This window comes from Musa acuminata, chromosome BXJ3-3 (genome assembly GCF_036884655.1).
Source record: "Musa acuminata AAA Group cultivar baxijiao chromosome BXJ3-3, Cavendish_Baxijiao_AAA, whole genome shotgun sequence".
Taxonomy (NCBI): domain Eukaryota; kingdom Viridiplantae; phylum Streptophyta; class Magnoliopsida; order Zingiberales; family Musaceae; genus Musa; species Musa acuminata.
This window is the reverse complement of record NC_088351.1, coordinates 1,320,238-1,334,444: the sequence shown is the minus strand read 5'-3', so window position 1 is coordinate 1,334,444 and position 14,207 is coordinate 1,320,238. Positions and strand designations below refer to the sequence as shown.

At 47.1% G+C, this 14,207-nt stretch overlaps 2 protein-coding genes across 2 annotated transcripts; both read right to left on the bottom strand.

The window, feature by feature from the left end:
* Positions 1–568: 568 nt before the first annotated feature.
* LOC103977126 (vegetative cell wall protein gp1) lies at positions 569–2,245 on the bottom strand. Its single transcript, XM_009392556.3, has one exon. The coding sequence runs from the start codon at positions 2,243–2,245 to the stop codon at positions 569–571; it is 1,677 nt and encodes a 558-aa protein (XP_009390831.2).
* Positions 2,246–9,113: 6,868 nt separating this feature from the next.
* Positions 9,114–10,170, bottom strand: LOC135632923 (ethylene-responsive transcription factor LEP-like). The gene has a single exon (XM_065141798.1). The coding sequence runs from the start codon at positions 10,125–10,127 to the stop codon at positions 9,282–9,284; it is 846 nt and encodes a 281-aa protein (XP_064997870.1). The 5' UTR covers positions 10,128–10,170; the 3' UTR covers positions 9,114–9,281.
* Positions 10,171–14,207: the final 4,037 nt, after the last annotated feature.

Below are 14,207 nucleotides of genomic sequence, written 5' to 3'. Positions count from 1 at the left end.
TCGGGAAACGTTTCCTTCTTCTTAATCCGAAAGATTCATTAACGTTAAGCGTCACATTATTGCATTATTTAATGCCTAAATTCTTCTATTTTGTATTATCGTTTAAAAAAAGAAAAATATATATATGCAGTCGATGAAGGACGGAGAGGAGAAGGGGAATATGGAATCTGTCGTTGCGTGGAATCAACGCATGGACGGTCAACGTTGACCGTCAGTCTGGTGCGTGCGCCAACTTGAAGTCAAAGCTGTGCAGAACGGTCACAGGCATTATGACATCACTGTATTCTATCTTCTTTTCTTTGGTTTCGCTGGAAAGATTATGACATCACTGGATTCTAATTACCCTTATAATTCATGCGGGTTCATTAAAAAGAGTGTCGTCATCATGTTATTAGAAAAAACGAGTACATTTATTTTCGCTGGGAAGATTATTACATCACAAGCAGTTCCAAGTGAAAATGAACGCATGGCGGAGATCGCCATGGGAACACAGCACACAGTATAGATACTAAAGCTTCATTTATTATTATGCGGCGGCGATTCCTTGTTCTCGAACTCAGAGCAGACGTTAATGGCTTTTCTTCTTGGGCTGGCGGCGGCGGCTGGTGAGGCTGATGTGCACCCCGGGGCTGCCCACCGTGCAGGAGGAATTGAAGAGCAATGCGTTGTTCACGCTCTGAACGTTGCTGTTCACCAGTGTGATCATGGGCTTGTCCTCGGACGAATAGCCCTCGGCGTCGACCGTGGCGTGCTCTTCCTGAGACTTGTCGTCCTTCGTGTCATGGAACAGATGCTTTTTGGTGCGACGGGAGTAGGAAGAGCCGGCGTCCATGACCGCTCCGAGGTTGTGTCCTGCAATGGTGATGGCCACCATCTCGTTCTCGTCCTTCTTTGCGGCCGCCGTTGATGCTCTGTTATTCCCTGACCCAGAATGGTTTCCTTCCGCCTTGGGGGAGAGCGAGGGGATCTTCGTGTCGATGGGCGATGCATTGTGCTTGCTGTTGTGGTTCTTCTCGCGTGGCTCCCCGACGCCATTTCTGGAATTCTTGGCGCCCTTCTTGTCGCCATTGTCTTGCTCGACCGTGCGCTTTGGCAGGGTTTCAGCCAGTGGCTTGGATTCGGGCTCAGGATGTGGCATCAGGGTGGCGGAACTAGCCGGCTTCGAGTTGGTCCTGGGGGAGTGGGGTGGTGTTGGGGAGGAGGTCTTAATGTCCTTGGGAGATTGAGGAGGAGCCGGGGAGAGGGTCGCCGCCGCTACAGGGCTCGGGGACGGCAGGGGTGGCAGCGTCGGAGTCGGTGTTGGAGACGTAGTTTCGAGCGTCGGTGTTGGCGAGCGCTGCAGCGATGGGGTTGCCGCCACAGGTCTCGACGACGGCGGAGGTTCCGGCGTCGGAGTCGTAGTCACGGGCCGCGGCGATATCGCGCGCTGCAGCAGGGGCGTTGCCACAGGTCTCGGCGACGGCGGAGCTTGCGGCGTCGTAGTCGTGGTCTCAGGCCTCGGCGATGGCGAGCGCTGCAGCGTTGGGGTGGTTGCCTCTGGCCTCGAAGACGGCGGGGGTTGCGGCGCCGTAGCCATAGTTTCAGACCTCGGGGACGGCGGGGCTGGTGGCATCGGAGTCGTGGTCTCAGGCCTCGGCGATGGCGAGCGCTGCAGCGTTGGGGTGGTGGTTGCCGCTGGCCTCGAAGACGGCGGGGTTTGCGGCGCCGCAGCTATAGTTTCAGACCTCGGGGATGGCGGGGATGGCGGGGATGGCTGGACTGGCGGCGTCGGAGTCGTGGTCTCAGGCCTCGGCGATGGCGAACGCTGCAGCATTGGGGTGGTTGCCGCTGGCCTCGAAGACGGCGGGGGTTGCGGCGCCGTAGTCAGAGTTTCAGACCTCGGGGACGGCGGGGCTGGCGGCGTTGAAGGTGTCCTTGCCTCAGGCTTCGGGGATTCCGGACGCTGCGATTTCGGGACCTCTGCACCAGCGTCAGCGTCACCATTGGTTGAAGCCTTCTGGGGAAGGCCAGCACCATCGGTGGCTGCAGGTGGTGCAGCAGGCTGAGTTGGCGGGGGTGGTGTTGGTTGGGTTTGGGGCGCTGGTGCAGGCAGGACCGGGACTCGCGTAGTTATCGAAGGTAACCTACCAACAGTCGGCGGTCGAAGAGGCTGCGCCGGCTGGGGCTGGGGCGGCGGTGGGTCCATTCTGGCCTGCGAGGCCAGTCGGAGCAACCAGGGACGGCCGGTCGGCTGCAGGTTCGCCATTGCACTCGAGCTGCTATATCACTGGATGGTTGAGGAAAGCCGAGTGGAGATGGAGCGGGCAGAGGCTCCCTCGTCGGGTATTTGTAGGTCGTGGAGAAGGGGAAGGGTGAGAAAAGGCTGCCGCGCCGAGGATGACGTGTGAATAAACAATCGACAAAGGATCAGATACGAGAGAGAGGAAGAAGGTTGGTATCAGATTACCGGCCGGTGGAGTTCCAAATGCAGCCAACTGTTGCGTGTGCTGTTCGTGCATGGAATACACAACCACGTGCGTCAGCCAAATCAACCGTTACGATGGAGGCGGTTCGTTTTCCCTAACTGACACACTTAGGGGTGTAGTGAGTTCAGATAACCATCGAAATGAATTGAGAAGTTAATTTGTAAGATAAATATGATGAATGCATCGAATTCATAATGTAAAAAAGAATTAAAGAATTATATTTTGAGAGATTGATAAGGTAAAATATATATTTTGAGAGATTGATAAGTAGATGAGATTTCCCTAACTGTTGAGGAAATCTCTCTACTCTGTCCCTCAATCCTCTAACCCGTTGAGGAAACTTCTTCTTCTACAACTCATTTATCTTTTTATTTTAACGTGGTATCAGAGCCAGCTCCTCTTGGCGACAGCAGCATCGCCATGTGTTAGCCAAGCGGCCACAGTAGCACGCTGCCTCAAGCGGAGTCATTGAAGAAGCACCAAGACACGGATTCAGAGCCAGTGCTAACCGGTCTTGCTTTTCTTCGCCGGCCTTGCTCCCTCTCCTATTTGCTGCCTACAGCAGACACTCTTCGTCGCCGTCACGCAAGGAGGAAAACATTCTCTCCTCAATAGCAGTGAACGGCGAACAACGGTGTCTTCCTCGCTTCCCGGCCAGTAGCAGTCGCAACTGCTGCACCTTCCTCTTCCTTCTTCTTCGCCGGAAGGACAACGTGGTCCTTCAGCCCCACGTTGGGCAGCACCAGAGAAGACATCAGCCGCCTCCTGCACTTCTCCGGCCAGTAGCAGTCGCAACTGCTGCATCTTCCTCTATCGCAGCAGCCGCCTCCTGCACTTCTCCGGCCAGTAGCAGTCGCAACTGCTGCATCTTCCTCTATCGCAGCAGCCGCCTCCTGCACTTCTCCGGCCAGTAGCTGTCGCAACTGCTGCATCTTCCTCTACCGCAGCAGCTTTCGCTGCCGTTTCCCTCTACACAACGGTGCCTCCTCAACGGCGGTGTCTTCCTCCTCAATAGCGACGAACGGCGAACGACGGTGTCTTTCTCGCGTCTTCCTCCTTCGCTGTCGCAGCCACTTCCCGGCCAACAGCAGCCGCAACCGCTGCATCTTCCTTCCTCTATCGCAGCAGCTTTCATTGCCGCTTTTCTCTATACACCTAATTGCTACAGATTTCTCTCACTGCAGTTTCCTTGAGTACTGCTGCAGATTTTTGCGGTCATTTTCCGGCGAACCGCAGTCTTGAGTACCGCTGTAGTTTTTCGCAGCCATCTTCCGGCGAACTGCAGCCTCTACAATCTGCTGCAGCAAGCAGCAATCCACAGCAGCGAACTACAGTCTTGAGTACCGCTGCAGTTTTTGTAGCCATCTCCCGGCGAACTGCAGTCCCTACAATCTGCAGGCTGCAGTCCCTACAATCTGCAGCAGCAAGCAGCAATCCACAGCAGCTGCCGGCAGCTTTTGGCACTGTTGTAGATTGCTCAATCTGCTACAGCAAGCAATCTATAGCAGCAGCCCCCTCCCTCATTCTCCACCTTGTGTGACCTGAGTATCACACAAGGTTCGCTGCCTTCTTCTACAAAAAAAAAAAAAAAAAAAAAAAAAAAGAAGGAAAATGTCTTCATTCACTTCTTCTGATGTTTCAGTTCCTGTAGGGACTCCCACTTTTTGTTCTTCTACAGGGCTTATCTCCATCAATGCTGCCACGCTAATCCCCTTTAAGTTATCAAAGGGTGGCAACTATGCGTCCTGGCGAGCTCAATTCTCTAATCTTTTATTTGGATATGATTTGTTAGGTTACGTTGATGGTTCTTTCAGTTGTCCTCCGGCCATGCTCAACATCCCCGGTGATCCTAATCCAGTACCCAATCCAGCTCACAAACTGTGGCTACGTCAAGATCGTCTCATTCTCCAAGCCATTCAAGCTTCAGTTGCTGGATCCGTTGCTCCCTTGATATCTTCATGTGTGACAGCTGCCGATGCATGGTCTAAACTGCAAACCACCCTGGCAAATCGTTCGCGTACTCGCAAGCTCAGTCTTCTATCCAAGCTTATGGAGACAAAACAAGAGGGAAGTACTATCTCTGATTATTTACAACTTATCAAGGTTATCATCGATGACTTGGCCTTGATAGGTCATTTCCTATGTGATGAAGAGGTTGTCATTCATACCCTCAATGGTCTCGACACCGACTACAAAGAATTGGCTGCTGCAATTCGGGCACGCGACTCGCCAATCTCTTTTGAAGATCTCTATGATAAGTTGACTGACTACGAGATGTCTTTGAAGCGTGCGGACAAACTGCCTGGATCAACTGTCACAGCTCAAGTCAGTCACAAGTCTAAACGGAAGAACACTCGGTACTCACCGAACATCACCCAAGGTTTGGCTACTACGCCTCTTGATTCTGTGAGTTCCATGCAACACCCCTCCTATCCTCCTAGTCATCCCTTCTCGCAAAGTGGCGACTCCAGCCATCATCCGTCTTGGCGTCCTGCCCTACCGAGCCATCAGAGACGGGTCGTTTGCCAACTGTGTGACAAAGTCGGCCATTCCGCTAAAGTTTGCCGGTCTCGTCTCCGCCTCCCTACTCCGTCACACTGGCCACAGGCAAATCTCCTAACTACTCCGACACCTAGCCAGTCCAACTGGATTGTCGACTCTGGTGCCTCTCATCACATCACCGCTGATCTTCAGAATTTGTCTCTTCACAATCCCTATGGCGGCAATGAAGATATCATCATCGGTGATGGTAAAGGACTTTCTATAACTCATACTGGTTCCACAACGCTTAATTCTGACTCTAATACATTTACTCTCGATGATGTTTTATGCGCCCCTCGTATTAAACGCAACCTCATTTCTGTTTCTCAATTTTGCAAACATAACAATACTTCCATTGAATTCTTTCCTGATTCATTTCTTGTTAAGGATTTGAGCACGGGGGCATCATTGGTCCAAGGCCCGAATAAAGACAACATTTATGAATGGCCGTCAGCCTCTCGAATGACCCAGCCCACTGTTCATTCTTCTGTTGCGGCTCCAGTTGATGTGTGGCATCGTCGGCTTGGCCATCCCTCACCCTTTATTCAGCAGAAATTATTATCTTGTCACTCTCTTCCTCTTTTTAAGTCCTCTAATTCTATGATGCATTGTGATGCTTGTCTTAGTAATAAGAGTCATCGGCAGCCTTTTGGTTCATCTTCAATTTCCTCCTCTAAACCTTTTGAAATTATATATACTGATGTTTGGGGTCCTGCTCCAATCTTATCTTTTGATAAGTTTCGATTTTATGTTATTTTTGTAGATCACTTCTCCAAGTACACATGGATATATCCTCTTTCTCATAAATCTGACGTTTCTCGCGTTTTTTCCACTTTCCAGAAGTTGGTCGAAAACTATTTTCAGTCTACCATTAAAACAGTCTACTCTGATGGTGGCGGTGAATATCAAGCCCTGGCGTCTCATCTCTCAGCTTGTGGCATTCAACACCTCAAGTCTCCTCCACATACTCCTCAACTAGTTGGTTCTGCCGAAGGCAAACATCGGCATATAGTAGAAACTGGACTCACACTTTTACATCAGGCTTCCATGCCTTCAACTTTCTGGACAGCAGCCTTTCAAACTGCTGTCTACCTAATTAATCGGATGCCTACACCAGTTCTACAACACCAGTCCCCCTTTGACACACTGTTCCACAAACCCCCTAACCTTCGTAAACTCCGCGTGTTCGGTTGTTTATGTTATCCTTGGTTACGTCCCTATGCCTCTCACAAGTTAACATCCCGATCTTCTCCTTGCGTCTTTATTGGTTACTCACTTGACCATAATGCTTTCCGCTGCTATAATCTCCACACTCACAAAATCTTTGTATCACGTCACGTTATCTTTGTTGAGTCTAACTTTCCTTTTCAAACCCTTCCATATCCTGCCATACGGACCACTTCACTATCTCACTGGAGTATACCTTCGGATCAATCGGACGAGCCTCCCATGTCTTCGTCTACTTCCTCCCCTCCTGATCCGCACTATATCACTCCAGTTCAACACTTGCCCGTTTCCTCTGTTCCTACTCCACTCCACTCTTCTCCAATTGATGGGGCAATATGTTCCGAAACACAACCATCCTCTTTACCTCCTTCTCGCCCAAGTGCCCCTGACGTGTCTCCACTTGACCCGGCTTGTGCCACTGATCCTCACCCAACATTACCTCCTAATCCTGTCATCTCCAATCATCCTATGACCACTCGCTCTAAGCATGGTATTTTTAAACCTCGTCAAGTACTTAACCTACAAGCTGTCATGAATTCCTCATCCCCCAACATTGAACCCACCACCTTCACTCAAGCCCAAAAATCTCCGTATTGGCGTATTGCCATGAGCGAGGAATATAATGCCCTCCTCCATAATTCAACATGGGATTTAATTCCTTTTCATCCTTCACAAAACATCATCGGGTGTAAGTGGGTCTTTAGAATTAAGCGGAACCCAGATGGCTCAATTGCTCGATATAAGGCACGCCTGGTCGCCAAAGGGTTCCATCAACGACCTGGAGTTGATTTCACTGAAACGTTTAGTCCTGTTGTTAAACCCACTACAATCCGGCTTATCTTGAGTCTGGCTACCACTAAAGGCTGGCAATTACGACAATTGGATGTTAATAATGCCTTTCTACAGGGATCTCTATCTGAAGATGTTTTTATGCAACAACCCCCCGGTTTTACTCATCCTCAGTATCCACAGCATGTTTGCAAGCTTCGGAAAGCCATTTATGGACTTCGTCAGGCTCCGAGAGCTTGGTACACTCAACTTAGCTCATTTTTGACTTCTGTCGGCTTTCTTAACTCCAAATCTGACGCTTCGTTGTTTCTGCGACATCATCATGGAAACACAATGTATATTCTGGTATATGTGGATGATATTATTGTCACAGGCAACAATCCCGCCAGCATCCAAGCGTTCGTCGGACAGCTGGCAGCTCGATTCTCGCTTAAGGATCTCGGACCCTTGAGCTACTTTTTGGGCGTCAAAGCTACCTTCACATCTTCCGGTCTCCTTTTATCACAACGCAAGTACATTCAAGATTTGTTATTAAAGACAAACATGCAGGATGCAAATGCAGTTACAACCCCCATCTCTACTAGCGGTTCTCTCAAATTATCAGATGGAAGTCCTACTACGGAACCCACTCAATACCGCCAAGTTGTTGGCTCTTTACAATACTTAGCTCTCACGCGTCCAGACATCTCATTTGCTGTGAACAAATTATCACAGTTTATGCAGCAACCATCTACTCTACACTGGTCTGCGGTCAAGAGACTTCTACGATATCTTAAAGGGACTCTAAATCATGGACTCTTTTTTCGTAAACACTCTCCACTTCGTCTTCATGCATTTGCCGATGTTGATTGGGCGGGCAACCTTGATGATAGAACATCCACATCGGGGTATATTATCTTCCTTGGTACTCATCCAATCAGTTGGAGTTCTAAGAAGCAAAAGACAGTCGCCCGGTCTACAACTGAAGCTGAATACCGTGCCATTGCCGCTACCACTGCAGAACTCAATTGGATCACGAATCTTCTCCAGGAACTCAACATCGATTCCACTCCTACAATATATTGTGATAATATTGGAGCTACCTATCTGTGCGCTAATCCGGTATTCCACTCCCGCATGAAACATATTGCTATTGACTTCCACTTTGTACGTGATCAAGTTGTCCGCCGTCAACTCCGTGTTTCTCATGTTCATACAGCTGATCAATTGGCCGACTCACTTACGAAGCCTATAGCTCGTAAGCTGTTTGCATTACATCAGTCCAAGATTGGCCTCCTTGATAGGAGCACCATCTTGCGGGGGCATGATAAGTAGATGAGATTTCCCTAACTGTTGAGGAAATCTCTCTACTCTGTTGAGGGAAATCCTCTAACCCGTTGAGGAAACTTCTTCTTCTACAACTCATTTATCTTTTTATTTTAACAGGTATCAGATTACCGGCCGGTGGAGTTCCAAATGCAGCCAACTGTTGCGTGTGCTGTTCGTGCATGGAATACACAACCACGTGCGTCAGCCAAATCAACCGTTACGATGGAGGCGGTTCGTTTTCCCTAACTGACACACTTAGGGGTGTAGTGAGTTCAGATAACCATCGAAATGAATTGAGAAGTTAATTTGTAAGATAAATATGATGAATGCATCGAATTCATAATGTAAAAAAGAATTAAAGAATTATATTTTGAGAGATTGATAAGGTAAAATATATATTTAAAGAATTTAAAAAACTATATTTCCCATAAAAAAAGGGGAAAAAATGAAGATAATATAGTAAATATGGATTAAGGACTATCTAATTAATAAACCAAATCGGCTAAAGGTCCAATTACCGGTCGGTTTGTTTCCGGTTTAGTAACTCGGGTTTATTTCGGCAACGTAGAAATGATACCTTTTTCGCTGAATTAATAGCCCAAGCGTACAGCCCAACCCATTAAGCCCATTTAGGGACGGTCTAAATTCGAGACCCATAAGTTTGGGTCGTGTTGACCGGTCGACTCTCCACGTCAGCCAACAACAGGGAGGAGTTAGATGATGTGGCGAAATGTTATTGGCCAGTCCTCTGCTCAGCTCGGAGAACACATCCTTTCATTACGAAACAGATACGTCTTCTCTTATGCATAACCACTTGAAGTGCCCAAAGAGAGCCAAAGGCAATACATACGCGAGAGAGAGAGGAAGAAAGGGACAAACACTTGGAAGGCACAGGAAAACGCCACGTCCACCGGCGGGCGCGTACTGAGATTGGAGCCCTTCGCCCACCCATCAGTAGTAGTAAGAGGAGGAGGAGCCTCCGAGCTGGAACCCATCGGCGGCGGCGTCGTCCACCGCTGGCATCGGACCGAACAAGGGGCTGTGCACGTAGCCTTCCTCGAAGAAGATCCCGTGCGAGGCTGGGGATCTGTACCCGCCGAACTCCCCCAGTCCCGCCAGGTGCTCCTCACCCCCTGCCGTAGCACCACCGAAGTCCCACGGCGATGCCACCTCCGGCGCCGGCGGTGGAGACTGCGGCAAAGGTGGCAGCGTGGATGCCGGGTACTGCAGACCCTGTTCCTGATGTTGTTGCTGCTGCTGGTGGCGATAGCAACTCACCCCGTCGTCAGGAATTGTACTGGTGGTAGCGTTGTAGTAGCCTCCCTGACCTCCCACGGCGTCGGGAAGGGTAGCCTGGACAGGCGGCGGCGTGGAAACGAGGAAGGAGCCGGGCGGGGGCTGGAGGTCAGGGGAGAGAAAGGGGGTTAGGGAGGAGCCGGGCGGGAGGTCGGGGTAGGCGAAGTTGGTGCGGGCGCGGGGGCCGCGGAGGGCGCGGGCGGCGCGGTCGTACGCGACGGCCGCCTCCTCCGCCGTGTCGAAGGTGCCGAGCCAGTGCCGCTCCTTCGTCGCCGGGTCGCGTATCTCCGCCGCGTACCGCCCCCACGGCCGACGACGCACGCCAAGGTACCTGATGCCGCCGCCCTCCGTGGTCGTGTTGCTCCCGCCACTGCCGTTGGCCTCGTCGCCGTTGTCTTGCGGTTGCCTGCGTTTGCTTTTCTTGTCCTGAGCCGTACCAGAGACTGGAGTAGAAGACGAAGAGGAGGAGGCTGAGGTAGAGAAGAAGAAAGAGAAACCCATTCGAGATAGAAAGAGAAGGCAACAGCAGGCAGCGATGTTTGTGTGTGGCTGGGTTTGCATGGTGAGGGGTTTATAGACAAGTTGATGTACATATATGATTCCTATGTTCTATTGGATGGACAGTGGAGTCTACAGTTGGTCAATCCAATGATTTGGACTGGTGGGATGAGTCTGCATGGATTCATTAATGACACTTTCATAAGAAATGTCATGAATTTTACTATGCAAATGCACATGATGTGTCAAAAATTAAATGTCACATGAAATTGAAGAATACTTGCATGACTTGTAGACATTAAAGTATGGGATGAAAAGAAGACTGTCAAGATCAAACTGCTGCTTGACTGTCAAGATCAAGGCATTGCACACAGACATCCACACTCTTCCTATATGATCTTTGATGTACACTAAACCCCTCTAAAAGAACCTTTCAGGGATTCCAGAACTGTGGTTTAAGTAAAGCATGATCCTATCTGAGATTGACTTGGCTCTTCTTCTTCTTCTTCTTCAATCTCCAACCTGACATGGTGATTAAACAATCTGCCACCCATGTCAGAAAGCTTGGTTTTCTTGATTTTGGATCAAACATGCATGCTTGGGGGACAGTCATTCTGGATGTGCAAATCTGGAAGAACCCTTCTGGTTTCAAAAGGGCTGGTGCAGAAGATCTATGGCAGGAACAGAATATATCTCAGGGAAGCATCAAAGCCAATTGCTTGTCCCTGTGTACTTCTCCACAGTTTGTAGAGAGATGGAATGGAGTTGCTAATGATGAGGAGTGGCCCTCTCAAGCAAATGCAAGCACATGATTACATGGTTCAGTAAGAAATGATTAGCATGTGCTATCACTTCCCTTCAGATGCCCCCAACTAAGTTAGATTATTAATCCATCTACATTTGCCTCTTTTTGGTTTAGATTTCATTTGTGGAAGAAGAGTTCTATTGTTTTTCTTTTTCTGAAATTTCTTTTAAGAAAAAAGTGTGTTGTGATTTCCATTTATCTTTTGGTAATCAATCTATCTATAAAAGGAGAAGGAACATCAAACTCATCAATCAAGACTCCACTATTTGCAAAGAATATATTATCTAATATGCATGCATGTCAGTATTAGTTGATGTTCATATGACTTTTGTTGGTTATGGGAGTTTGGATAGATTGGTACAAAGAGGACCTTATAATTTTCTGCAAACCATGAAGACTGTCAATTAGATGTTGTTGTATCCAAAACATTCTTTTCCTAATAATAAGGCTCAAACAATTGAACCATGGTTGATACAACAGTGTAAGAAAATTGTTCACATCATTTTCATGAATTAACTCTCAATTGATTGTTTCAACTTATATAATGCAATTAATTTTTTTTATATTTAATAACATATGTAATACTGATAGATTGCCACTATTTGACCACTTAACAATACCTTTGTTATTGAAACATCAAAATTTAATTTGAACAAAAAAGAAAAAGTTCCATTTTCCAATAATTATTTAAGCATTAACAAAATTCTATATTTAAGCACTAGAAAAAACAAAAGGAGACTTTCTTCTTCTTCTTCTTCTTCTTCTTCTTCTTCTTCTTCTTCTTCTTCTTTTGGGTAATGAGTCCATTGCAATAATAGAAAATGGCCTGTGCATGGCATGAGTATGCAACTAATAACCCTGTGAACAGCATTAATTCTAAGGAGAAAGCTTGGTGCTAATTAAATCAAAAGGTTAGGTGCACTACATTATTCTAAGGGAGTTCAAATGCAGATCATGTTCCAAATCTCACACAAACACACACACAAGTTTTTAAAGGGAGCATTAACCAAATTATCATTGCTCTTCCATGTGCAGGCAATCTGAGCAAAATCAATGATCAGCTCCACAAGCCAAATGCCTTTTGAAAGCCAAAGTTTCCTTCAATCTATTACAATCTCAGAGGTGATGAAGTTTAATTTGCTGTTGCAGGGCCCCATGGATGCCTGAATGAGTCAAAAGATCATGTTGGGGTGCATGTGAAGGAAGAACTTGTTGGCATATATTCTTCTGATATATATATTAGATGACTCATCATTATCAACCTTCATCCTTGTGATACATTCACAACATACTGGCCTCCTTAGCTTAAACAAAAGGCTTTTAGTGTCCTTCTGACAAGATAAATCTTGTTGGTTGTCTCTCACAAGATGCCTTGACTGAGGACCTGAAATGCTTCTGAGGAATCCAAGGCAATGATTCCTTGACATGGGAGGAACCTACCCAGAAACTGTATGCTTTTAGTATACAAGAAAGTTTCACTACATAGGAGTTGATGTACATGATCACATACACTCAAAATCTGGTGTTTCAAGGTCTTATATCTTCATATTTTAGTAAATCAATCTAACTAGGCTTGACTTATGGATTATGAGGCGCAAAAGAGTCAATTGGTCTCATAAGAGCTAAGCGATATTTTTAGACAACTTTAATTTCTCAAGGGCTTACGTTGTCGATAAGGACAAATGATGAGTCACTAAGTAGCATTTGTCTCCTACGAGGACAAATGATGAGTAATCAGATAGTCTATCGTAAAACCTAAGAGGCACATTTTGAGATCCTCGAGATCTCGAACAAACAAAATTATGAAAAGATTTCGTATGACAGATAATTCCTCATCGTAAAATTCAATGATGAGTAACTCATCAGATGACATCCATTGTGAGGTTTTTTTGTAACGGATAATTCTTCGTGAGCCTATATAGTCAACAGACACTTAAATTGAATCCTACTTTGGATTTGATCTGTAGAATAGTTCTGGAAGTATTGCAACACAGTCTCCAACACTCTGCACAGCTCGGGAGATTGTCTATATGCATTAAAGTCAATGTTCATCGACTGATCTCGATGCCTGCGGTCGGATGGATTTCGAAGGGCGAGAAATCACATGGCACCCAACAAATATGTTCTAATGATCAACGATCATGACGGCAAGAGGACGAAGCTTCTCACAGGAGAGCAACCCGGTCTCATCTTCCTGCAAACTGCACATATTCTGATGTGGTGTTAGGGTTACCAAACCATGAACAATCACTCTTGCAACTTCTCAGGTCACTGTTACTCCATTGGAGTCTATGACAAGAAGAGGGCGAAGCTTCTCACAGGAGACCAAGCCAGTCTCATCTCGCTGCAACCAGCAGCTTCTGCTAGGTCAAATGGTTTTGCATGCAGTTCACTGCAAACTGCAGCTTCCCATATGCCATTAGGGTTATCAACCATGAACAGTCTGTGATCTTAAAGCTTCTCAGGTAACTGTTACTTCATTTAGGAAACCTAGTCTATAACTCGAGTGCCAATCCATTCATCTCTGATCTCCATCAGATCACATATACTATATGAATAATTTGACCAAGAGGTGGTGTCTGTAGTAGACTTGTGACTGCCTTCGTCAGGGATGTGCAGTAAACAATTCGATGACATCCTACAAAAGAACAAAGAAGGCATGCATGCATATGCAAGGCAACACAGGAGAGGGCCCTCCTTGCGCTCAAAAGCTAACTTAGATTCCTTGTTGGTCACCATCACCTTCGATGCTTGTCCCTCTACATGCTCTAGCTTCAAGGTCACCTTCTCGTATGCTTGGAAGCCATTTTGTGTAGGTAGATAGATAGATAGATAGATCACACTCGCTCACCGGATGGTGATGATGCAGATGAAGGATGAACTGATGCAGTCGATGTCGAATAGCTCCGATGCACATTTGAGGACCACAAGTGTTAAGATAATTAATGTTGAGTTTGAGTTTGATTAGGATTAGAATAATAAGGACAGAACTGTCTCGTACGAGTTAGCAACAGTAGATGGAGTATGAAAGAAGGCTCCTTTTCTTGTTTGATATTTATTGGTATTTTGGTTTCTTTCTTTTGATCTTATTTCTCAAGAACAAGATCATGCAACATGCACCTTTGGAGATCGAAGGTACAATGTGGAGATCTAAAGCGGGATTTTAGCGGCCATAAGATGAAAGAAACCTTCTCATGGAGAGCTAGAAGAGACATACAAGTGGTAGGGAGTACAGTGGTTGAGGCGTAGGCATGTGAAGGCCTTTTACACTGAACCCA